The sequence below is a fragment of the Podarcis gaigeae genome (genome assembly GCF_964106915.1).
Source record: "Podarcis gaigeae genome assembly, chromosome: 4".
In the NCBI taxonomy this organism is placed as follows: domain Eukaryota; kingdom Metazoa; phylum Chordata; class Lepidosauria; order Squamata; family Lacertidae; genus Podarcis; species Podarcis gaigeae.
The window spans coordinates 54,864,482-54,889,338 of record NC_139677.1 but is presented as its reverse complement, the minus strand read 5'-3'; the positions used below and the strand labels follow the sequence as shown (position 1 = coordinate 54,889,338).

At 41.4% G+C, this 24,857-nt stretch overlaps 2 protein-coding genes across 4 annotated transcripts in view; one reads left to right on the top strand and one right to left on the bottom strand.

Moving 5' to 3' along the window:
- Positions 1 to 24,857, top strand: part of KCNE2 (potassium voltage-gated channel subfamily E regulatory subunit 2) — a 220,475-nt gene that overhangs the window by 164,686 nt on the left and 30,932 nt on the right. The gene's annotated exons all lie outside the window — the stretch shown is intronic.
- RUNX1 (RUNX family transcription factor 1) overlaps positions 4,363 to 24,857 on the bottom strand; it is a 176,051-nt gene continuing 155,556 nt past the window's right edge. For 2 of the 3 annotated variants that reach the window (XM_083735094.1, XM_083735093.1), the window contains 2 exons: positions 13,751 to 13,912; positions 4,363 to 11,060 (listed from right to left, as the gene is read on the bottom strand). In XM_083735094.1, the coding sequence (XP_083591220.1) occupies positions 10,564 to 11,060; positions 13,751 to 13,912 (659 nt within the window). In that variant the 3' untranslated portion in view covers positions 4,363 to 10,563. The remainder of the gene's footprint in view (positions 11,061 to 13,750; positions 13,913 to 24,857) is intronic. The other variant, XM_083735095.1, reaches the window with a different exon arrangement.

Here is a 24,857-nt window from a genome sequence, read left to right as displayed (position 1 = left end):
CTACAAATAGATATGGTTCCTTACAATTTTTGAGGAAACTCTTACCAAGGGGAAAGTTTGTGCTTCTTAATTCACATCAACTTGGAAGAAGCTCTCTTCTTTAAGCTATTATTTAAAATAGCTTCTTCAGTTCACATAAGCAGGTGCCACTTCTCTGTATATTCTGCTGCTCTGCTCGGTTTCTTCAGGCACCCAAGAGGTTTTTCTTGCCCTAATGAATACATGGAGGGTTGGGTGGGATGCTACAAGGCCAAAAAGCTTGCCAACTATCTAGCCAATTCTTTGACAGCAACCTTCCAGTCATCTTAAATTGTATTTTAACCTGTATTTTAAATTGGTTTTCTCCCCTTCCCCATTATGTATGTATTGTAATTTTACTGGTGTTAGCTGCCCTGAGCCCACCTCTGGCCAGGGAGGGCGGGGTATAAATAACATTATTTATCACCATCATCATCATCTGCTGTTTCTCTCTAATTCTTCTTTTTGGATCTATTCCTCCATTTCTTCTTCCACATTTCATTTACCTCACTTCAATTTCAATGTTGTAAAATAAGTAGTAGTGATTCAACAAGGCTGAAACTTACAAACAAATGTGTTTAAATTTGATGTCAGGGGCTAACTCACAGCCCTTTGACTCACCCAGATTAAAAGCTTTTGGACTGATTTTAGTGGATTTGTAAGGAAACGAGAGCAGCCCTGATGGATCACAACAAAGGGCCAGCTGAGCCAGGATCCTGCTTCCCACAGTGACAATTCATTCTTTTTGCAGTAAGGAAAGTGACAAGCAGCAGAGTAATTTTTGTGCGCCCTTGGTGGCAGTGGCGGAGCTTCATGCTCTGGCACCGGGGGCATGGCGTGTGTCCTGGGGGCATGATGCGCCACTTGTGGGGGCATGGCATGCATCCTGGGGGTGTGGTGTCCCACCCATTGGGGCGTGGTGCACTGCCTGTGGGGGAATGGCGCCCAGAAGGGGGGGCAGCCACAATGGCACCCCACCAGGATTGTGGTGCTGGGGGCGGTGCGCTCCCCCTGCCCCCCTCTTCCTCTGCTAGTGTTTGGTGGGGGCTAACCTGGCCAACCCCCAATATCCCCCTGATAATCAGCATGATTAAAATTAAGTGAATCCATCCACTTAACGGTCTTTAAACTTGTCAGTAGGGGTGTGGGTGCGTGTGCGTGCAGGCGTGCTCGCTCGCTTGATCACAAACATGCAGATGTGTCCCATGGCAGCTTGTGCTGTCATAATTAGCCAGATGTGTGGAAGGTGCATTCTACAGAACAAAGAGCTGGAAGCTCTCGCAGAACGCTGCACTCAATGTACTAATATTTCAACTGACAAGGGAACCATCACAACTCTGGATTTATGACAGAGCTAGTAAGGCATAAATTGCCAGCACTTATATGATGCACACACACTGAGCTTGTGAACTCTGAGGCATGTGTTAGCTTCTGCAAGCCGAGTTCTGGAAATCTCATAAAGAAACATGAGCAGTTTGGAGTCCTGTTGAGATTAGTAGAGTTCTACAGGATTTGGCACACAACCCCAACTGCTTTGCTTCTCCAAATCATCTAATATAACAGAAGGCTGCTCAGTTGTTGGGTTGATGTATACCAGTGGATAGAAAATATATGCCTGTGTATTCTGACAGGCTGGTGGCTGTTCTGTTGCTGATTCAAAGTGCCTGTGTGTTGTGGGATATAGATAAAGATAAAGGACCCCTGGGCGGTTAAGTCCAGTCAAACTTGACTATGGGGTGTGGCACTCATCTTGCTTCAGGCTGAGGGGGGCGGTATTTCTCTGCAGACAGCTTTCTGGGACATGTGGCCACCATGACTAAACCGCTTCAGGCACAACGGGACACTGTGACGAGTTTACCTTCCCACTGCAGCGGTACCTATTTATCTACTTGAGCTGGTATGCTTTCGAACTGCTAGGTTGGCAGGAGCTGGAACAGAGCAATGGGAGCTCACCCTGTTGTGCGACTTGAATTGCTGGTAGGCAAGCCCAAGAGGCTCAGCGCCACCCTATCTGTATTGTGGAATATAACCAGCCTCATATAACCAACATGATTAACACTAATTAATGCATGAAGGGGTTAAGACCATAGAGTAAGCTGTCATGCCAGGCTGAGCTAGGTTGCACCCCCTCTTTTTGGGAGGAAGGGTTACCAAACTCCTTGTTATGTATGTGAACCTACCAGTACAGAGGTCTTAACTGTCCAGGGGTCCTTTACTTTTACCTTTTACAGAGGTCTAAACTAGATGTTCTCGGCTACAAACTCTTGGATGTCACTCAGGCTAAAACACAACAGTAATTAATTTGCAGCAATATAAAATATTATCAATATGGAAAAAATTAGTTAATGCTCTCTTCTTTGCAAGACTGAAATTAATCCTCTACAGGAAATCTAGCCTTTTTTCAACAAGGCCTGCTGAAAAAAGATGGGCTTTACTGCATATCAGATCTATGATTCCATGCTTTTAAAAGTTTGAGGCCAAACATTATTTATTCTATGTCGGACAGAAAGCTTCATTTTAATGCTTGTGTATTAGATTTTCTTCTTAATTTAGTTTATCATTTTATCCCAAACCCAAACAATTCCCAGACAATGACTCGTACTAATAGTAGTCTGGGAGACTTTCAGATGCCCCAGCAACTTCAAACCGGAGAGCAAACTCCTGAAGTCTGTTTCCACTGCTATAGGCAGTATACCTGTGTACACCAGTTGCCGAGACTCACAACTTGTGAGAGTGAGGTTGCATTCAGGCCCAGCTTGTGGGCTTGTTATAGGCATCTGGTTGGCCAATGTGAGAATAGGATGCTGGACTACATAGGCCTTTAGCTGGTTCTTATATTCCTTATGTTCTTAAGTAGGGTTGCCTTGTTTCAAAAAGTAAAGAACAGGACACCCCAAAATTGTTGAGCTTTTTTTTTGTATGGCAGCCCTATCTTAAGTCAGCTGTTGAGTATATCTGTGAAGAACTATGGATTTGGGTTTTACAGCAAGATCCAGCTACAGCTAAGACTTTTATTTCAACTGTGATCAATGAGAGAGTTAAACATGCCGGAGTAAAGTACACTGGATAAAAAGGAACTTTAAAAAATATACGGCTGGACTGTATCCTCCATGTTTCAGTTTCAGTTTAAGTTATGCATCTTGTGGCACCTTAAAGACTTAACGTGTTTATTACGGCATAAACTTTCATGGGCCACAGTGTACTTTACTAATGTCTGTCTGCAAATTTAGACAAATTCTCACGCTGCTTTGTATTTGGCCACAGATACAAGATATAATGCCAGCTGTGATGGATACACAGGTGCTTAAATCAGCTTTATCATTTAAAAACTACCAACGTGGGGGCATAGTCTTTCCCCATTTGCATCCTTGGTGTGTTTTCATCAACAAGGTGCTGTGCGAACAGTGCTCCAGAATGTCATTGCTGAATGGCCAGTGGCAGCTACAGATTTCTCTCTAGTAAACACTTGCTGCACATTGTCTAGCATACAAGGAGATATTCCTTCTCAGAATTCTATGTACAGCAGAGTAGAATGGCTGTGTACTCTACTTTATAGAGGGAAGTCCTCTTTTTGAAGGTGTGGTTCAATTATAAAGAACCTTATAAGACAAGAGAGCAGAAGCCTTCAAGTTGTCCATCAACAGTTAACAGTTTGTAAGCAGACTGAACTGGCCATCTGGTTGTTACAGCCTTCCCTCCTATGGTGAGATGCATGCCTAATTAAATTATAGGGTATCTCCAACTAAATCATAAGTAGACCTATTGAAACCAATGGACTTAAGTTAGTCATATCAATTGATTTCATCAGCTCTACTATCACTATGATTTAGCTGGATACAACTCATAGTAATTATTTCTAAATTTCCAACTATACCTCTAAGTTAGAAGATGCAAGTCTGTGGCCTTTTTTGTGGTGGTGCATAAGCAAGCCCAGCTTGCGTCTGAGAAAACTCAGATGAGGAAGGCTATTTCAGTTGGTGCTGAAAAAAACAGACAGACCAGGGCTCTCCCTCCCAGCAGAAAATATTATGGTGCACACAGAACACATGGGAGGAAATGAGGGATCAGCTTCTCCTGAGCCTTTGGAGACATTCAGAAACAGAGAACTTCTCATTGCTTCTTAGTTTCCAAAGCTTGGTGTGAAGGGAGAGGTTCTCTGCATGTGCCAGAAGAATAAGGGGATGGAATGGGATGGTTCATCAGCAGCTACAAATAATGGCAGGTTACCAATCGCCAACAAAAATCAGTAGACTCCTTTGTTGCAAGAAGATAGCCCTTCCTTTGCACCCTGGCTACCAGAACCAAATTCACGTGGCTCAGGAAAATAATGAAGGAACTGAATGCTTGTATACTTCTCAAACAGTTTTATTTGTCATTCACACTAATTATAATATTGAATGTACAGAAGAACTTGTGGTACAAAGAAAGCAAGTTTCCATGAGAACTAATGCAGCAGTCCAGCTGCTCTGCATGCTAGTCACAATGAATTCTCCTGGACACACTGACCTTGTAACATAGAGGAGGTGCCTACTCAGATACTATTATCTAAACAAGACATGGTGGAGTGCGGAGAAATAGGCTCCTGTTCTCTTCTTAGAGAAAACTGCTATCGCTTGGAGAGAGAAAAAAATCTCCCCTCTGAAAGTGATCCATGCGACAGGAGATGATGTGGCAATTCCAATATGCAGGACAAGTTGATTGTAAATACACCCAGAAAATGCTAAACTCACAGATCCAAATCTATGTTCCAAAATGGCCCTGTTTCCATTGTGTTCACCCATGAGATTTACCACACAGTCATTTCTTAATGAAACACTTTTTTTCCTGAATTTGTATCTGTTAACTCCAGAATACCACAAATAACCCACAGTTGTTTGCACATTTTCTTCTACAACAAAAAAAGAAGAGATTTTGATGTGCCACACAAAACCATGCTGTTAACTGTTGACAAAAGTAACTAAAATAGTTAATCTCAAAACCTAAAATAATTAAGTTGGAAATAAAACAAGTTTCCTACAGTATTTAGCAAAGGCAAGTTCAGCAAAGATGTAGCGAATGAAAAATGTCAAATACAAGCTTTAACAATATGTTTCTATGATGCCTTTAAAACCTATTTACATACAGAAATACAATTAACATTCTCCTGATGCACCCTTTGATATATATGAAACAAAAAATGATGATGGGATAGTATTGACCAACATTTTTTTTAAATAGAAAAGGTTGCAAGGCACAACAAGCCTTATAAAATAAAATGTTATAAACAAAGTTTTGTTGAGCAATGAATGAGTGTCATCTGGGAAAAAGTAACAAATATAACAAATATTATAAATACCTGTTATTTTTGATTGTGGGACACCTGTGGAAGATCAGTTTAACCAGTTTATAAAAATCTAAGTACACGGGAATAAATAAGATCTATTTGCACAACTGCGTTAAAATGTGGGGGAAAGTTATTTCCAGGGCAAAAATTAAGCCCCACTGAAAACAGTGGGATTTGTTTTCCTAACAAGTATGTTTAGGATCTCTGCTGGTAAAGCCAAAAGTAGCTGCAATAAAAAGGAATGGTAAAGCCAGTTAATCTCAGCTGAAGCAAAAACTGATTTAAAATGCTTTAACACCTACTGATTCTGCTTCATGGGTGTGTCTGGATTGTGCAATGCATTTAAATAAAAAATAAGTTCCTAATTATTCACCATTATCTGGTCATTATAATAGTTTCAAATACATTTATATTTTACAAAAGGGAATACCCGAACATCTTTCTTAGAGAGCAACATTAAAAAAAATAAATTATTTAAATAGGGAACTTTTCTTTCAGGAATTCTAATATTTAGTTAATTTGGATATACATGAAGATAGAAAATGTTTTTTCACATGCTGCAAAGTAGTGATCCAGTTCACTTTCAGCTCTTAAAAGACCATCAGCTTCCTGGCCCCATTTCCAGTTTTTAGAAAACCAAAACCCTTCTCCATGTGTTTAAGTATGTGAGCAGTTGACTATGCAGGTTATTCTGTGGAGTTAGGTGGACTTAATCCTTACAATCTGTCTCTGGCAGTGGCCAGTTTGGAATGCTTTTCGAAATGCGCCCCTGGGAAATGCCTCCTATAAAAGATGTACTTTGAGCCTTCCCAAATACTGTTAAGGCAGGTGACTCAGATGCAAAAGAAAACAGGGCTCCTGCACCTTTAACAGCTGTGTAGGAGAGGGAATTATGCCGTTGTAGCCCTCCAGATGTTGTTGATCCACAGTTACCATTGTCTCTGGCTATTGCCCATGCTTGATGGGGCTGATGGGAGTTGCGGTTCAGCAACATCTGGAGCAATGACATTTCCCACACATGTGAAGTTCCCTCTTCTGCACAGGCATTAAAGGTCCAGCAGCCTTGTTCTCTTTTGCAATTGACCACTCTAAAATCAGCTCATGCATGAGCCTGAGGTCCAAGAAGCAGGAATTCAACAGAAGGGGAAATCCTATGAAAAATCTGGAGTTTCACAGATGCCCCCTTCCAAATTTCATTACACTCCAAGAGGCATGCAGAAAAACTGAGCTTACTACCTCCCCTAGTAACTACTCTTATCCTTCCTTAGGCAAGCCCAATATAAAATGATACACATTTGACATACATGTTCATGGGATGGCATCAATTCAGAAGATGTCACATTCTGAAATGGTACAACCCCAGAAAGATGTGAAAGTAAGGTCTTAGACATCAAGAGCCCTGATCAAAGCCTTGTAAAATTAAATCACCAAGGGGATATCTTTTAACAACAAAAATCAAAGAGAATGCGTATAGCACTCAGTGCCTAATTATAAAGTCCAAGCCTCTTAAACCTAAATCTAGCCATATTTAGGATTCTAAATCTGCAGACAATTCAGCTATGAGAAAGAAAAACATTTGGAAAGTGGGTAATCTCTGACAGAAACTGATAGGTAGTTTAATGCAAGAACACATGCTTTACATGCAAAAGGTCCTTCTAGGTACAACCCCTGCCATGTCTTCTTAAGAGCAGGTGCATAAGAACATAGGACACTGCCTTATACCAAGTCAAACCTTGGTCCATGTAGCTTAGAATTGTTTACACTGAGTAGCGGTGGCTATTCTGGCTTTCGGCCAGCCAGCCCTGCCTGGAGATTGAACATTCTGCATGCAAAGCAGATGATCTACCAATGAACCACAGCTGTTCCCCGGATGAAGGGAGGTAGCAGGTGAATGCACAGACCTCTCTGCACCAAAGACCCTGGAGAGTTGCTGCCACTCAGATTAGATGCTGCTGGGCAAGGTGGACAAACAGCCTGAGCTCATATAAACAGTTGCCCAAGTTTCTCTGGATTGTCTGCACTTCTCTTTATGAAGTGCTGAGCTGTGGTTCTCTGATCCCTGGCCTCTGTAGGGCTTCAAAAACTGTAGTTATCCTCAGAATGTTTTGCTCTCTTCCCTAGTAATGCCACACTCCATGCTGGCCAGATTCCATCTCAGCCCATTTGAAGCAGAAGCTGGTAAAATCAGGCTGCAATTTTATGCACCAATACCTAGGAATGATCACTGCTGAACACAGTGGGACTTACGTCTGAATAAACCTGCAAAGGAGTGGGCAGTTAATCATTAATAGTGCAGGTGTAGTCGAGACAATGAATTATTCTAATACTGGATAAAATGGCATACATTTGTTTAGGCATAAATCATAGAGAGTATATAGTGGCCTTAGTTGCTGATATCTATAATAAATGACTGGCATTTTTATCTAAACAGATTATCCACATTAAGCACTTATAGCATAAAGGAAAAGGCATTGTATTTTAAGTTGAATCCTGTGGAACAGTTACCATGAAAGACAGATTTAAATTTCACTAAAGATGTAAGAAATCAATGCATGAAAAATCAAGGTAATTGTAACAGTTTTGTACAATTAACTATTTTGAAATACCTTTTTTTCCATTTCAGAAGCACAGAAATGAATTGGCTCTTCCATTTCTTTTTAAAAAAGAAACTCAAACCCCCCAATTGTAAAACACACATCTGAAAAATGGCAAAACACGCAACTTCAAAATATGAATCTGAAAGTGGGGAGGGGGAGAAATGACACTGTATGATCTTTTGAGCTTTGGCTGAGATCAGCTGAAATAATTTTCTGCAGTAAGTTGACCTTGTTGATAGCATCAGCTATTTCACTCTGTAACATTTTATCTCAAAGTGCTACTGCATCAGACACACAAATAATGCAAAAGCAAAATCTACAAATATATATATATATAATATAAAAAAGAAACAACTATTTTAAATAAGTCCAGCTGTTTTGCTGCCTGCAGCTGAGAATCTTTCTAAACCGAATCCTTTATTAATTTTGTTAAACACCCAACACTGATTTAAAGGCCTGCTTTCAAATACTCAGAAGAGTTGATCTGCAATTGTTCCACTAATTTTTAAAGGTCCATTACTTAATCAGAAGGTAATTCTGAATCTGTTGACTTCAGCAGTATTCATTTAATGTACAATCAAAGACATGTACAATTGCATTCAGACCAAACCCTCACATAAAACAGTGCCTTATAATTTACAGTGGTGTCTGATATATTTGAGGTGTATTAGACAACAGTGAATGTTCCATTTAAGTTATTACTGCAGGGCATGGGGAAAAAGGAAAAATTGGCTACAGGGTGGCCTATCCCATGTATCATGTTTGAACTGTACTGATTTAAATTTCCTTTCCTGGCTACGGGCTTGGCTTTGGAAGTCTGTTCCAGATTCTAAATTCATTTGTCAAGAACTGAGGCCCAAACTGGATGTGATGAGCTGTCCAGTGACAAATAATTTTTAACCAAAAGTAACCTTGAGACGGCAAGTTTGAACAAAGCAATGGTGTTTGGTGTAACCATTCTCCTGCCACCATTTCTTCCACTTGGAAGTTGCTTTTCCAGTTACAGCAGAAAAGATATGGATATCCATATCTTTTCTCTTACAGGATGAAAAATTATTTGGGATGGGTGGGTAGGGAGAGGGCTAGAAGACAAGGGTTACCAGTCCCTCAGGCCATTCTTTTGCTCAAATGTGCAACCTCCTAAGGTTGCCTTTGGCTGTCAAATCTGTAGTAAAGAGATTTGTGTCTGTGTATCTAGTGCATCGTGTCCAGATGATTGTGCTTAGGACCACAGCCTGAAACAAGTTCTTGCAATTCCCAACAGATCGAAGTAGAAAGTACAGGAGCTTGTCAGATTTTGCCCATAATTTATCAGCATGAAGTACTTTGCTATGTCTATCTAGCTGTGTTTGATTTTACTTTCACTTCTGTTGCATTTAGATATCAGTTCAGCACAATGTGGAGTATAACGCAGCTGTCCTGGAATCTCCATATGCTCTTTCTGAGATCAGTTCCTGCCTCCAGTGTCCTCCTCATATTCTGAAACTTGTGTTAAAATGACCAGAGTATTGTGGCAAAATGTGATGCAAAGTTCTTCCTTTTTTAAAAAAGAAGGGAGACACTTTTGATACTCCTTATATCAAAGTAATGTTTAACTGGACAACAAAAATGACTTCATTGGGTATTAAATGCCTGATGAAAGTGAAATGGAGCAAAATGTAAACAATACTTCTAAATAATTAAAAGTCACATTACCCATAATTATTCCAGCCATTTTATATGTGATATTTTAAAACTTTGGTTGCTACAAAATGCATGTGCTTATCTTTAAGCATATTTAAATAATAAAGGTATCACACACAAAAAATCAATGCTGAGAGCATAAATATCGAGTAACTCATCATATACGTTTTCAGTAGTTGAAAAGGACCCAAGGCTGTCACTCTTTTATATTAAAGGAATAATTAAATCATCTCCCTGGAAAGGCCTTTTTCATGCCTTCAGTTGACAATGCATGAGAAAATCAAGCACATTTTTAAAAAGATTAAATCTTTTTACAAATTTCTAAGGTGCCAAAAAAGGAAATAAAAAAATGATATGCAAAGGATGAGTTGCATCTTAAAATTAAAATTAAAATAAGCATAATTCCCATACTCTTTGGAATATACAACTTGGTTAAAAAAATTAATTCCAGGATATAAAAACTCTTATTCACAGCATTGCTAAATCAGAAGCATTCACAGTTTCTCTCTGAGAATCTTCCTATACTTCCTTTTAACTAGCATGACAAAATGATTGATTAAACTCATTAAGATTGCGTTAGGCTTTAAGCCTCCAAATCAGATGTCAAACAAAGCACTCTTTTGAAAGCCTTGAGGAGCTCCAAAACTATTTTTGAAGTCTCAAGCTCTGGAAACATACCGAGTATCTATCCTTCCCCATATCTCTAGAAAAAGTGAGTGAGTAGGTACCATCGTCTTAAAATGTTCTCATCTTCAGAAGTTCAGTCCTTGGACGAGTGTACTTTTCTGGAATACTGTCACCTCAGTGACCAAGGTCAATTGGATAACACCATGACACCATTCCTGGAAATACTGACTTCTGGATGGATTGCTTCTCTGTAATGATCTATAAACCTGGCAGAGTCCTCGGCCATTCAGCAGTCAAAACAGCTGTGCTAATGATTCAATATGGCCGCCATACTGCTTCTTCTAGCCTTGCTGTGGTTGCCATGTTGGTAGGGGAGTTGCTATGGCTGCCTTCTGTGTCCACAACATCGTTTTGGTTTGGAAGGTTGGGATTGAGGAGAGTAGATCCTGTGGAAGCATTAGTGCAAGGAGGAAGGATGCGTGGAGGCGACCGATCTCCTCCAGACATCACAGAGAACTGGTGGTATGACCCTGCTGATGTTCCATAGTAGAGATGATAGGAAGGGGAGCTGGTCTGAAATGGGCTGCCTTGAGCCTGAGAAGAACCTGGGTATGGAGGGGGCAGATAAGTGTGATATCTTGTGGCAGTGGTCATGGCAGACATACCGATTCCTATTCCTGAGCTCACAGGTGTGGGAGTATAGGTGAACGCTCCGGGATAGTGCATGCGAGGATCAGAAATGGAAGGAATCGCAGGGAAAGGACGGTCAATTCCCACTCTTGGATCACTGAATGCTGTTAGGTCAGAAGCACCTGGTTTGGGAAAGAGGACAGGGATAATGCTATAGGTTAGAAGACATAAGACAGATGTCACTACACTTCAGACACACATAAAGCGACCAAATAAAACCAAAATCAAAGGAAAGTCAAGACTCTTATATAGAAAAGCACATTTTAGCATGTACAGCACTTCTCACTTTTCACTGGGCAAGCTCCATCTGCCCACAATTTCCACTTTGCCCCATTGATTAAGGTGTAGGAGCTCTGTTCTCCTTTGTGTCTATTAAATACTTAAGGTGAGCTATTCTGTTGAGGTTACTGTAGGTAGTGAAAGAAAAAAACAGGACAGATTCCAGGGTGTGCCAAATGTTAAGTTAATGTTTTGCTATTTATGGCAAAAGCAGTGGGGTGTTTTTTGTGGGGGTGGGGGGACAATGCTGAAACACTCCATTCAAAAAAAAACCTCCCACTGTTCACCTTCTTTTATGTTTGCTTGTGACCACTGTTCCCTGATTTCCTCCTATAAGTTGGGGCTTCGAACTTCTTTCTCCTTCATATATGATCTCAACCAATCTGACATAACATGGAGAATGTGATGTCATGACAATGCTTTGCAGCCAATCCGATTTAGCTGTGTGCTGCTATCAGTGAATGCAAACAAAGCTAATTCAGAGGAAAGGTGATGCTCCTACAATGACCACTTGGTGATCCCAGGAAAGCGAGAAGAGAGGTGGGGTCATTATTCTTGAGCGAGCACACTTTTTATTCATTTAACAGCCATCCCTGAAAGATTGCCTAAGAAGGAGGCACCTTTCAAGACAGTTTAAAATATCTGTGAACATCAACGCTTCCTTTCCCTTCAGACTTTATGTTGCCTGCCTCAGCCAACAGAGATTCAAGGACTAAAGTATTTGGGGATGATTTTTTTTTTTTAATGCTCCATGATTGAAATGATGGTTGGATATCAACCCTTTTCCTCTGTTGATGGAAGAACTCACTTGCCAAGCCCCTCCACCCCCAAAACAGATTAAAGAGATAATGGCCCTCTTAAAAGAGAGTTTCTAGACAGACTCCAATTAACAGGGATCGTGGCTCCTCTTTCTTGCCAGCTATTACGAGGCATTAAAAATAACAATAAAGAAACCTTTCCTCATGGCAACACCTCCTCAGACACAGTGTGGAGTCTGCATAAAAGGAATGTGCATGTACAGGAAAAAAAGCGTCAGGAGGTGGGAGAAAGAAAACAAAAACAGTCTGCACCGTGACTGGATTAAAAAGACTCTGTAGACATATTGTAGTGTCAGGTTCTGAAAGCCTGTCAACATAGCAGCCAGGGCCTCTTTGACAAACCTCCACAGGTTTCTCAGAAGATTTCTGTGACATACTATAGTCTTAATTCTGGATATGCCAGCTATAATCATCATCTGCCTCCTTCTACTTAACAATACTACCAAACACCTGGGTATGCCTCCACAGCAGATCAGATTTCAGCCTCAAATGTCAACTGTGGGGAGGACTGCTACCTTCTGCCCACCCTCCCACTAGGTTCATGTGCCTGAGATAACTATGTGACAAACAAAAATTCAACAGGTGATGTTGTTCTCTAGAACAGAGGCAGGGGAAGCTTCATCTGTTGAAATTCTGCTTGCACTGCAGCTAAAAGACAATCACTGCAAACCACTTGAATGATGTTTTATGCGAGGTGCTGCCAAATGTCAGCAGAAAAGCCCATGTTTCTCCTCCTAGGTTGATTTTTCTTGACTTGATTTGTATTTTTTAAATAAAACACAGTAGAAAAGTTATGACAGCTGTTTCCTATTGTTCACTGAGCATATAAAGGTAATTCCTTGAATCCATGACCCTGAAAAAGTGTCCTATAACTTTCAAATTTGTATTTCGTCTTCCCTGCAGTAGGAAAAACAATTAGGCCTTTTTGTACTGTGCGAAGGTGAATTTACTGAGGGAATATGAAGATTAGAGGCCTTTATAAAAAAATGTGAGTGAACAAAATGGTGTTTAAAGTATATAAAGAACAGTTCAGGCACAGAAACCCATTAGAAAATCAGCTGCATTCGCTTAAGGGCAAGACCCATCTATATAAAATCTTAAAAGTAAGGAAATAGCAACCAAAGGAGATTTTTAAAGCCTTCTTTCTTTGGTGGACTCCAAACCTCTTCAGGAAAATAACCTGTAAACGTGTTACAAACTCACCATTCATCTGTCTTGGGCTGCAGCTGGACATCATTCTGATTAAACAGAACAGGGTCAAATCCTAAAACTGAACCTTAGAAACCCTTAATTTGTGCACTATCTCTGGGCATTGTTGGCAAGGTTCACAGCTGCTTTCACTGAGGCAGAGCCAGAACAATGGTATACTGGTTACACGAGCTATGAGAAAGCCACAATGAAGTCATTGGAGCTTGCTTCCATTACTGCGTTTTTGACTTACGCCTGTAGGTTAATATACTGCCATATTGGTCTGTGACATAAACCCTACTCAGAGGTTTATCTCCCTGCATTCTCAGAATACATAGAGGAAGGAGCAAGGCTATGTGTACGGCTCACCTGACTTCCCTTCAGGTGAGTCACTGTTGTGTACCTGGGATGGAGAGGGGGAGGGGTGAGGTGGTGGTGAGTAGTCAGTGCCTGCTCACACCTTAATAAACCTGAGCGTAGCAGGTTGGGGTTGTTGTTGCTTTAAAAAAATGCTTCCTGAAACTTACTTGTCAGTCGGCTTGAGAGTTCTGCAGAGAGAGAGGTCATTCCACTTGCCCTTCCAGGTGAAATTGGGGTTGCTGGATGAACCGAAGGAGTTGCAATTGATCCCAGATACTGATAGGATGGATCGTAAGGCCACGGAGGAGATGGCTGGAGTTGCCTTGTATCTGGCACGAGGAGGAAAAAGTATTAAGAGTGGTTATTTTTATGGTCCTGTACAATGATCAGATGTTATTCTTTAAAGCAAAGGTGGAATACTGCTCAGTTTCTGGTGGACCAAGTAGCACCGGTTGGCTGTTGAGATTCTTGTAAAGAATATGCCTGCTGATTGCTGAGTTGTCAGTTGTCTGCGTAACAGGTATAGCTCAAATTGAGAGAGACCAGAGGAGGGAAGAAGTGGCTTACGCCAGCCTGACTAGGGCAGAGATGCATGGAAGTTTGAGGAGGAGAAGGCATTTCTGGCGTTACACTTTCTGTACTATTGAAATAAGTGTAACAGGGACAGCAAAGGTAAAGGGACCCCTGACCATTAGGTCCAGTTGCAGACGACTCTGGGGTTGTGGCACTCATCTCACTTTATTGGCCGAGGGAGCCGGTGTACAGCTTCCAGGTCATGTGGCCAGCATGACTAAGCCGCTTCTGGCGAACCAGAGCAGTGCACGGAAATGCCGTTTACCTTCCCACCGGAGTGGTACCTATTTATCTACTTGCACTGCAGTCTTTTCGAACTGCTAGGTTGGCAGGAGCAGGGACCAAGCAACGGGAGCTCACCCTGTCACGGGGATTTGAACCGCCGACCTTCTGATCGGCAAGCCCTAGGCTCTGTCGTTTAACCCACAGCGCCACCCAAGTCCTAGAACAGGGACAGTAGCAAGTCACTAATCAGAGCTGTGTTCTTTCTCAATTAACCTCTACAATTATACTTATTCTTAATTATTTTGAAGTTATCAGTTAGTTCCCCAAATAAGCTGTGCATGCCCTCAATCATAACACAACCACCACACTAGAATCATAATAGAACCACAAGGATCATGCCAAAAATAAAATAAAATAATTCATGTTTTTTTAAATGGGAATGCTATACCAGTAAGAGGGCCATTACTGATGGCGCTGCATCACATAGTTTAATAATGAGACATTTGGCAATTTATTTCAGTCCAGTGAATCCAGGAATTTGGGTAGTATCCTTACAAATCACATCAAGTGGAAACAGAACCTACTTGGACAGATATCAAACACTGTTCTGTCTCTAGATGTCTGGCTTGCAGAAGCTGAAGCTGCAATGACAGCTGAGCGATGACTCTGTGGTCTGCATTTGCTAGTGCTTCTGCACCACTCAGAGTGATGACAAACGCCTGTCCTTTGAGCAACCCAAATCAAAGAGGCCTGTCCTGGCTTTGTGCTCCATCCAGCTTTGTGACTACACTGTAAATGTATTCAGGAGCAGGAGGAGAGGCAGATTAAGGTAAACAAGTTGGTTTTGTTAAATGTCTTCTGCTAGCAGATAGGGCCAGAACAACTGAGAATCATCTCAAGTCAATGCCAGAGTAATGTTGCATACAAGAGAGGTGGCTTTTTTTTTTAAAGTAGGAGCTTTGCTTTCAAAGAGAATGAAAGACCAGATGCCTACTGCTAAAGATTTGGTTGGTGATTTCAGATCAGTATGGGAACTTCAGTCTATTTCTGGCCTGTGCCACTTTTGCATATGTTATTTTATCCCATTACTGCCTCTCAAACCACAAAAAACCACAACTTTTAAATATCTTTTTTGCAAAGCATTGGCCCCTCAAAATAAACATTTTAAAACATATTTTATTTAGGTTTTTACAGCTGAAAACTGTGTTGGACCATTCAGCAAGTGTGAAAGCTGGTGGGCGAGGAAGTGCAGACTCCCACATTACAATGGGAGACGCAGATCAGGTCTGTTTGTGTTGGAATGTGCAAATATCAAATTCCATAACAATGCTGAAATTCCGCCTTCCCATCTTACAGCTCCTGACAATATGCACTTTGCATACCTAGTCTTTCTTTCAGCTTTCTTTTCTCTGGCTGAGTGCTAGCTGCCTTGTCCTGTTCCATAAGAGAATTTCCTCTCCATGGCACATGTTTCTAGGTCCCAGATTCTTTTGCCCATCATTTTCTAGCATCTTCTTCCACCTATGCTCACTGTTCAGGGTCAGAACAGTTTAGCCAACACTGCCATTGAACTTTCTGATTGCCCAGTCCCTGTGTAACAGGCAGGAGGCTGAGCTAATCACTGCTAAGAAGCTTTGTCATCAGCATCAAAACAATATCTGTTTTCTTTTACCAAGTCAAATCAGAAGATCAAGTCTTGCTCTGTTGCAACAACCTCATCAAATGCAAGGGGGTATTAGATGTAAAAGTAACAAATCTTACAAAATTTCACCAGTTTAAGTGCAATGAAAATAATGGGACAGCTCTGGTCTTGTAGTCAGGCAGGTTTTCAGAAAAGTTTAAAAGCAGCAATGTGTGGGATCCTCTTGAAAACCCTCAGAGTTGCTGATTTGTACCAACTGGCAGCCTAGGTAAAAGTCTCTCGGCCTTATTCAAAGACACAAGCGCTATCAATTTCTGCCTTTCATAGTGTGAGAAAGTATATGTAAACAGTTATTTATTGCAATAAAACACTTTAGGGTGAGAATTAAAGAGTACAAATAATTTGCACTGTGTTTAGTTAGACACAAGTTCTCGGCCTCCAGCCTCACACTGAACAAGCTGTTAGATACAAAGCACTGTACCACCATTCATGCCCCATCACGTTTTATTGACCCCAAAATGTTGTGTTGGGCTTATTTATTTATTTTTTTAAAAACCCATAATTAAGTAGTGCATATGTTGCATGATATTTAATAGTTTCAATATAATCGACTTAAAAGGGCTCTGTAAGTAAGGAAAAGGAACTCCACTATGTGCTGCCTCTCATGTACTCAGTATTTTTCTAACCATCAGCATGTGGCATGGCAGAAGATCAGAGCTGTACCGGGATGGATGGTTTGTTTCCAAGTAGTCGACTGCTTATTCCTTTTATGTTGGCCTGTAGGTGGCAGTAGAAAGCTTCTTGCCCAATCTTCTAAGTGCCAGAGAATGTTCAGTTGGCACCAAAACGCTACCTAATCAATATCCTTCGGCACAGCAGGACCTGCACAGTGTCACAACTTTTAGAGTGCACTGTATGTCTGCTCTGTACCACATTAGGCTTTAATCTGCCTCCACAAAGGATACCTCCCATACCATCCTGCAACTTGTAATTCAAGGTGCAGGAAGATATCAGCTGCTGCTGAGCAGGCTGAGACATCAATGGTGCTCACAGAGATTCACGCAGGATGCTAAGGGCGCACCATGAGGAATCTCCTAGAGCTCAGAACATCAGATTGCAACAAATGTTTGGCTGACACTGGGGCATGTGAAATTTTCAAGTAGGCTTGTGATCAAACATGTAGCATTTTAATCTAAATGTTACCCGGTGGATTGCAACAGGGGTTGTCTTTAGCCAGCCTACCAACACCTTCCCTCCACCTTTTTCTGTGGTTGTGCAATGATTTACTGGTGGACAGGTCATGTTTGGAAAGAAAAGGTGTAAGCGGTGGTGAGGCTGTTTCACAGAGAGCTGCCTTTGGAACAGGGTCATCAATATGCCATGAGCCAGACAGTGCCCTCTCGGTCTAGGTATGTGGCATTTATAGAGGCTGAATCTCACAGTGATAAAGCCTGTTGCTGGAAGTATTTCTAAAAAAGGAGCAGCAGGATGTGAGTCAGCACTGTAGATATGCCAGTAACTGGCAAGATGACGGATACCTTTGGGCAGAGAGATTTGGGCCAACAATTTTGAAACCCACGTCCACTTTCTCTCTCTCTCTCCTGAATGCTAACTTAAAAAAATAAAAAGAACTTGCAACTAAAGGATCAGGGAGAAAAGATGATATAAGTGGTTAGCAATTAATTAGCCACATATCTGTGTCAATTTGAATCCCTTGATAACATGAGTCAAGTGTTGCTACCATACGATCCAGGAAAATTAAAGAATGTTTTCATCATTTAAAGCAGCAGAAATGTCTGCCAAACTCCATTCTGCCACACGCCTTATGAAAACAAGTTTCTTTATTAACTTGTCAATTGCTTTCAAATTGTTTGAAGTATGGGAATGAAAAAAATGTGGGTACCTCATTATTTTCCTCAATTGTTTGCTGGCATCAACCTAATCAGATTTTCCCAGCTTCTAGGTCTCTTACTATTTCACCTTTCTCTCTCCAATTGGAGTGAGTGGCTTAGCTTCTTATTAAACAAAAATAACCTACTTGGCTCTCTACTTTTTCCTCCTAAGCTAAATGATATCTTTGGTCAACTTTCTGAACTTAAATATATGTTTCTAAAGGTGATTATGAGCACAACGAGCATTCACACCAAAGCAGTCATCTCTGTGTTAGGTTGCATTGGAAATATCAGGCAAAATCAACTTGGCACTTCAATGCCTTTGAATTGTGGGGTCCCCCACTCAGAATCTGAACTCATTTACAGGGGTTTTGGTGGTGCTACACTTAGACACCGATTCCAAACACCAGTTCCAGCTGGCTGCTCTTCTTTTTCCACACCATCCTCCCATATGAATAACAAAATCAAGGCTGAATCCTTGCCTAATGCCTCTCTTTGAAAAGCTGTGTCATTTTCCAGTAGCCGGATTACTCAGGGCTTTGAAGAAGTTGGGGCTTACCAAAGGACAACTTCATTGCTAGGTGCTGCAGGCGTACAACAACACAAGTATTCTCTTACCTTTTCAGAGCTGGAACGCAAGGAGCTGGAAAAATACAGAGCACACTGTAAAATTCCATCGCCAGCTCTTTCATTATGGAAGATGCTTTCCCTCAGTATAACGTATCGTGGAAATCCCTGCTTTGGAGTTTCACATCCCACAATGCATCCCAATGAGAATTGCAAAGGGGTTGTGGGGAGTGGGACATGGCAATCTACGGCTTATGAAAACTTCTCTGGTGTCTGTTTCTTTGAATGGAGAATACTAGCAGCTAATGTCTTCTTATTTCTGCATCACTAGGGCACTGGGCTTCTATCGAGGGCAAAGTAGCCCTCTGCCAGCCACCACCCTTTTCACTCTGCCTTCCCTATGGTGCCTCAACCTCTGAGCCAGCTACATTGCCAGTTCTGAAGCAGGAAGCATGAAATAGATGCTTCTGTAACTCCTCCAATTCCCAAGTGAAAAGTAGCTGGCTGCTGTTTCTGTTGTTAAATGCCATTGCCTGGTTCATACTAAGAATAACAGAGGAAAGTCACCTGCAGCTATGAATCACAGAACTGTAGAGCTGGATGGGATCATGAGGATCATCTAGTCCAACCCCCTGCAATGTAGGAATCTTTTTCCCCAACCTGGGGCTCAAACCCATGACCCCGAGATTAAGAGTCCTATGCTTTGCCAATGGAATTATCCACCAGGGAGAGAGGGATGAAAGAAGCCAAAATGTGGGGTAGTGGCAGTGAGAGAGATAGATCAGAGGATATAGAATACTACTACTGTAGTTATTAATTAATTAGAATATCCCACCCTTCTTCCAAAGAAGCCCAGGGTGGAAAACACACACAGCAAAATAATGAAAACATCTGAAAATATCTAAATGGCCTCTGTCCAGTGTATCTGAAGGAGCGTCTCCACCCCCATTGTTCTGCTCGGACCCTGAGGTCCAGCGCCGAGGGCCTTCTGGCGGTTCCCTCACTGAGAGAAGCAAAGCTACAGGGAACCAGGCAGAGGGCCTTCTCGGTAGTGGCGCCCACCCTGCGGAACACCCTTCCATCAGATGTCAAAGAGGTAAACAACTACCTGACATTCAGACAACATCTGAAGGCAGCCCTGTTCAGGGAAGTTTTTAATGTGTGACATTTTGATGTATTTTTAATCTTTGTTGGAAGCCGCCCAGAGTGGCTGGGGAAGGGTACAAATAAATTATTATTATTATTATTATTATTATTATTATTATTATTATTATTACAGCTGCAATACAGATAAGGACTGGGGAAGATCTCTATATAAAAGGCTTCCTGGAAGAGGAAAGTTTTCAGTTGCCACAAGAAAGCAGCATAGATGGCTGCTGTGTAATGTGTAGTGAGAAGGAACTCCAAAGAGTAGGTGCCACTACACTAAATGGGGATCCTTTCTAAGGCAACCCAAAGGCTTAGCTTTACAGGCCTGGGTGCAACTCTGGGTCTACACCTGCAGCATCCTAAGCACACCTACACTCTGTATTTTGTCATGGAATAGCTTTATCAGCTCAGGGCTTATCCATACTTCCTCTTGTCCCACTGCTTTCTCCCAGGGAAAACCACTCTTTAGCACTCAACCGGAGCAAACAACCATCACGTTTCCCATGGTTTGCCGTCTGTTCTGATTTAGAGCTAAAGAGTGAGTTTTCCCTGGCAAAGGAGAAAGTCAAGGGGGAAACCACTCAGACCCGTGCTTTCTAGGCACAGGAGAAGCAGACTTGTGGATAAGTTTTGCAATATGGAAGAGCTGGCCTTTGCAACCCTGAAGCTCTGCCAAAAGTGGGGTAATGCTTCTATGTACTGCAGAAATCACAGCAGGTAACCAATTCATTTATATGAATTCCAGCAGACATGGTTGGCTTTTAACACATTTAGCATGTATGGCAGCGCCAAGATTACCTCACACAACCCTTTTGCTGCAATGCCTCATATAACTGAAAATTACGCAGTGTAATGTGGCACATCAGGTTTCAATATCTTTGCCAAAGTTACCTAGGCTCTTTTAAAAGGCACTGGTACCTTTAAGCTGTGACCTCATGCCCTAATGTTTGCTTTTATTTTAGAGCTTCTGTGGTTTTACTGAGGCATTAAAACCATTTGAGAAGTTCTGGAGAAGCTTGGGCTTTTGAAACAACTTTCACAGGAAACTGAAATTAGTCCACCTGAAATTGCATCAAGGGTGGCATCCAAGGTCTCAGGTCCTAAAGAGTCGACCATAACTGCTGTGTTGCCTTTTCCTGCCCTTTTCCTGAGAGTCTTGCAAGTGTTTGGATGTTCTTAATGGTAGCTTTTTTTAAGATCACAAAGCTCCGATGGCTTTATTGGAATTTGTAGACGTGAACATGGAAATGTAAAAAGAGTCCTGCCAAAACCCTATCTAATTCAGCATACTGTTCCCACAGAGGTCAACTTGTGATTTCCAGCAACTGGTATGGGAGGCATGCTCCTTCTGATCCTGGTGGCAAAATGACTAACAGCCACTGAAAGCATTATCCTACATAAATGTGTCTGATACCCTTATAATGCCATCTAAGTTGATAGCCACCCACTACATATTGTGGAATTCCTAGTACATCCATATAATAGCATCATTTGGCCAGAGCCCACCTTATAACAGGCCTGCATGATCAACTTTGTTTTTTACTCCAGTTCCAAGGCTTATCAAGGCGTAAGCTCCATATTGTCCTCTTCTTTAGTCTTTCCTCATAAAGAAGGATGTCCTCCTGATCTTTTTGGCTGCTTTATTAAAGCTGCAATGCTATTATACTAATTTACCTCAGAGTAAGCACCATTGAACTTAGAAGGACTTGCTGCTGCCACCAGCCCAGCAACCTGATCTGGTATAATAGTTCCAGTTACAGATAGGTAGCCGTGTTGGTCTGCCATAGTCAAAACAAAAAAAAATTCCTTCCAGTAGCACCTTAAAGACCAACTAAGTTAGTTCTTGGTATGAGCTTTCGTGTGCATGCACACTTCAGATACACTTCAGATACACTGTGCATCTGAAGAAGTGTGCATGCACACGAAAGCTCATACCAAGAACTAACTTAGTTGGTCTTTAAGGTGCTACTGGAAGGAATTTTTTTTGTTTTGGTATAATAGTGATTGGGAATCTATGGCCCTCTAGCTATAGTTGCTGAACTACAACTCCCATCATTCCTGGCCATTGGCCATGTTGGCTGGGGCTGATGGGAATTGGAGTCCAAAGCATCTGGAAGGCTACTGGATTTTGCTATCCTTGCTGTAAGATAAGGACTAATGGACTGAGGAATTTGTACAAAACACATGAAGGCAAGTAGCCTTGTTAAATTCATATCAGTGTGGAGCACATATTTTGAGAGTATTTGGCGGAAGGTTAAAATCCCACAAGGTCTTAATTACCTTAAGAAAGACAGAACAGCAGAGGTGGATGTGAATAATCTCTTCAGACAAGTGTGATAACTGTAACAACATTGCCTCAGGTATCTGAAAGGTTACTCCTGAAGATGCAAACTAATTACACAATATTAAAGTTGTGTAGCTTGCAGACAAATAGAGTTCCTATCAATCTCGCCTTTCATATATTCAGTGGTCCTCTCCTGTTTAACTTCTACAGCTTTAATGTGAAGGAAAACTGCCTTTGTGGAGTTTGTAGTTAGTTCATTTTGCTACAAAACACTGACCTTGATGTGAACTAATTAGGATAGTAACAGTTAAATAATACAGGTTGGCAGTTAGAAACTTTTCTGGTATAAAAGGTGCCTTTGAACATAACAGCCATTTACACTTTCATGATCTCATCCCCAGAGCTCAGGGGGGAAAAAAGAAATACAAACTAATAAAGAGAACTTCATATGGGGGCATTCTACGCACACAGCAGATTATCATCCCACAAACCCTTATCCAGGACACCAAATGAAATGCAACCAGATTCTTTCAAATTCCAGTATAGATCATGATTAAAAAAAATCTTTTGGTAATAAGCAGACCTCTGATGATCTAAAGACATCCTGGTTCATTTTATTGACTTAGAAAAAGTAAATGTTATATCAAATGCAACCTCCAGAGTTTAAAAGGCGAGGTCACCTTGAAGGGAGGGGGGAATCATATCAAGCAAAGAGTATGAAACTCCCTCCAGGTTCAGCCTTGATTTACAAGGTAATAATAAGGTCTTCCTCCTATGCTGTAAAGCATATCTTTAAAATGTTAGTTCTACCCCAATCCTAAGCATGTTGAATTCATGCAGTTTGAAATTGGAATATTAGGCAGTTGGATACTGAAGAATAAAGTGAACATTGCTCTGTGACTAGAAGGACACATGCTACATAAAATTCAACATAACCACTGAAAGTGTACCGCAAGCACATTTTAGCCACTGTAAGATAATCCCTTTGCCATTGTGATTTGAAAAACATCCGGTTTACATATACCATATTTTTTGCTCTATAAGATTCACTTTTTCCTTCCTAAAAAGTAAGGGGAAATGTGTGTGCGTCTTATGGAGTGAATGCATGCTGCGCAGCTATCACAGAAGCCAGAACAGCAAGAGGGATTGCTGCTTTCACTGCGTAGTGATCCCTCTTGCTGTTCTGGCTTCTGAGATTCAGAATATTTTTTTCTTGTTTTCCTCCTCCAAAAGCTAGGTGCGTCTTGTGGTCTGGTGCGTCTTATAGAGCGAAAAATACGGTAATAAAATGAAAGTTTCCCTCCCAGAACTTGGATGGGGGATTTCCCCCCAGTCCTGTCCAGTTCTGCAGGCTTCTGCTGGCAGTGGAGCTCCATAGTTAGCAGAGAAGCAGTGTGTCTGCTCAAAAAGATGTACGGAAGCTAGCGCTGGCAGAATCCCCACTATTGGTAGCCTGTGAAAAAAACCTGGAATAGGGAATTTTGGGAGCGGGAATGGGCAAGCAGAGGATCTGCTGAATTCTGAACTGACCCTGCTGATGTCACATGATAGCAGCGGGCCCAATCTGGGCCTCTTCACTGTGCAAACCTGGGTGCTAGTAAAGGGGATTTCCCCCCCTGTCCTGCCCTGGTTGGTGCAAGGCTTTGGATGTGGTGGTGGATGCACTGCTCCATCAAACCTCACTACTGGTAAGCCACAGGAATTCAACCTTTGTCAATCATGACTGATGACATCTGAAGGAAAACTAGGTGGACCCACTGCTGTTTTCTGCAGTGAAATTGAAACAGAGATGGATGATGCACTAGATAAATATTGAATTGTCCCATGTATTAAATATGCCACCCTATTTTTGCAATTAAAATCTGCTTTTGAGAGAAGACTGTGTGCATGATATGGGAAGGAAACAGATGGACACTGATTATGCAAAAATGCATCAGAGGGGAAACCACCAACACCCAACTGAGAATTCACTTAAGACAGTTTTAAAGCAGAACAGCAAAAATGACATGGGAAGTGAGTCCCTAAATTTGTGGTAAAAAGACTTACCCTCCATCTTGTAGTCAGGCTGAGGTCACTACACAATCCAGCTATCTATTTAAATATATCTTTAATAAATGCTCTCCTATTCCTGTGAAATCCTTTGGCAGTTTGTGCTTTGCTTAACATCTTTCAGCTAATATGGAGAAATATGGACTCTCAGTCAAACCTATGAAAGGACACAACAGGAGTCATCTTTTTTTTTCTTTCAAAAATGGTGTCAGAAAATTTGCTTTGATGAAATGTTCAGTGTATTTTGCAACCAGTTTAGCTTGTGTGATTCATTGACTGTTGTTATCTTGATGTCACTTTTACACCTGATAATTCCTGCGTAAAAAGACTACAGTGACTTGCTTCATGTCAGAATGTAGCTAAATCTTATGTCTACTTTGCTGGGAATTACAGGTGCAGAGAACAGTACACAGACAATAATGTAGCAGCACCAAGTCAAACATGAACAATACATTGGCTCAAGAAACCTTGAGAGGATAGGAGAGGAAATGTGAATTTCTATGGGTGACTATCATAGATTGGGCCCTAAAGCCAGAAGCTAGTGTGCTTTGGATGAAAAAGACGCAAATTCATATCCCTATCCTCCGCCTCTCACACAAAGAGTTGCTATGAGGTTGTAAGGATAGATAAGAATATATGACATTCTGTCAAAGCCTGTGGGAGAGGGTGGGAAGTCCTTAGAGAAGTGTAAAAGAAATGTAAACAGAGAACACATTTAGCAGTGAGAAATTGCTGTGAGCTCCCTGGACCAGCTTGAAAGAGGAAGAACTGGTGGAACAGGCAATAAGATGCAGGAGGAGCTTACGCAAGGCTCCTCACAAAATGAGATTAAAACAAAATGTAGCATTTTCTTTTGGTAAATGTCAAATATCCTTGGAATCAGTGAGATATAA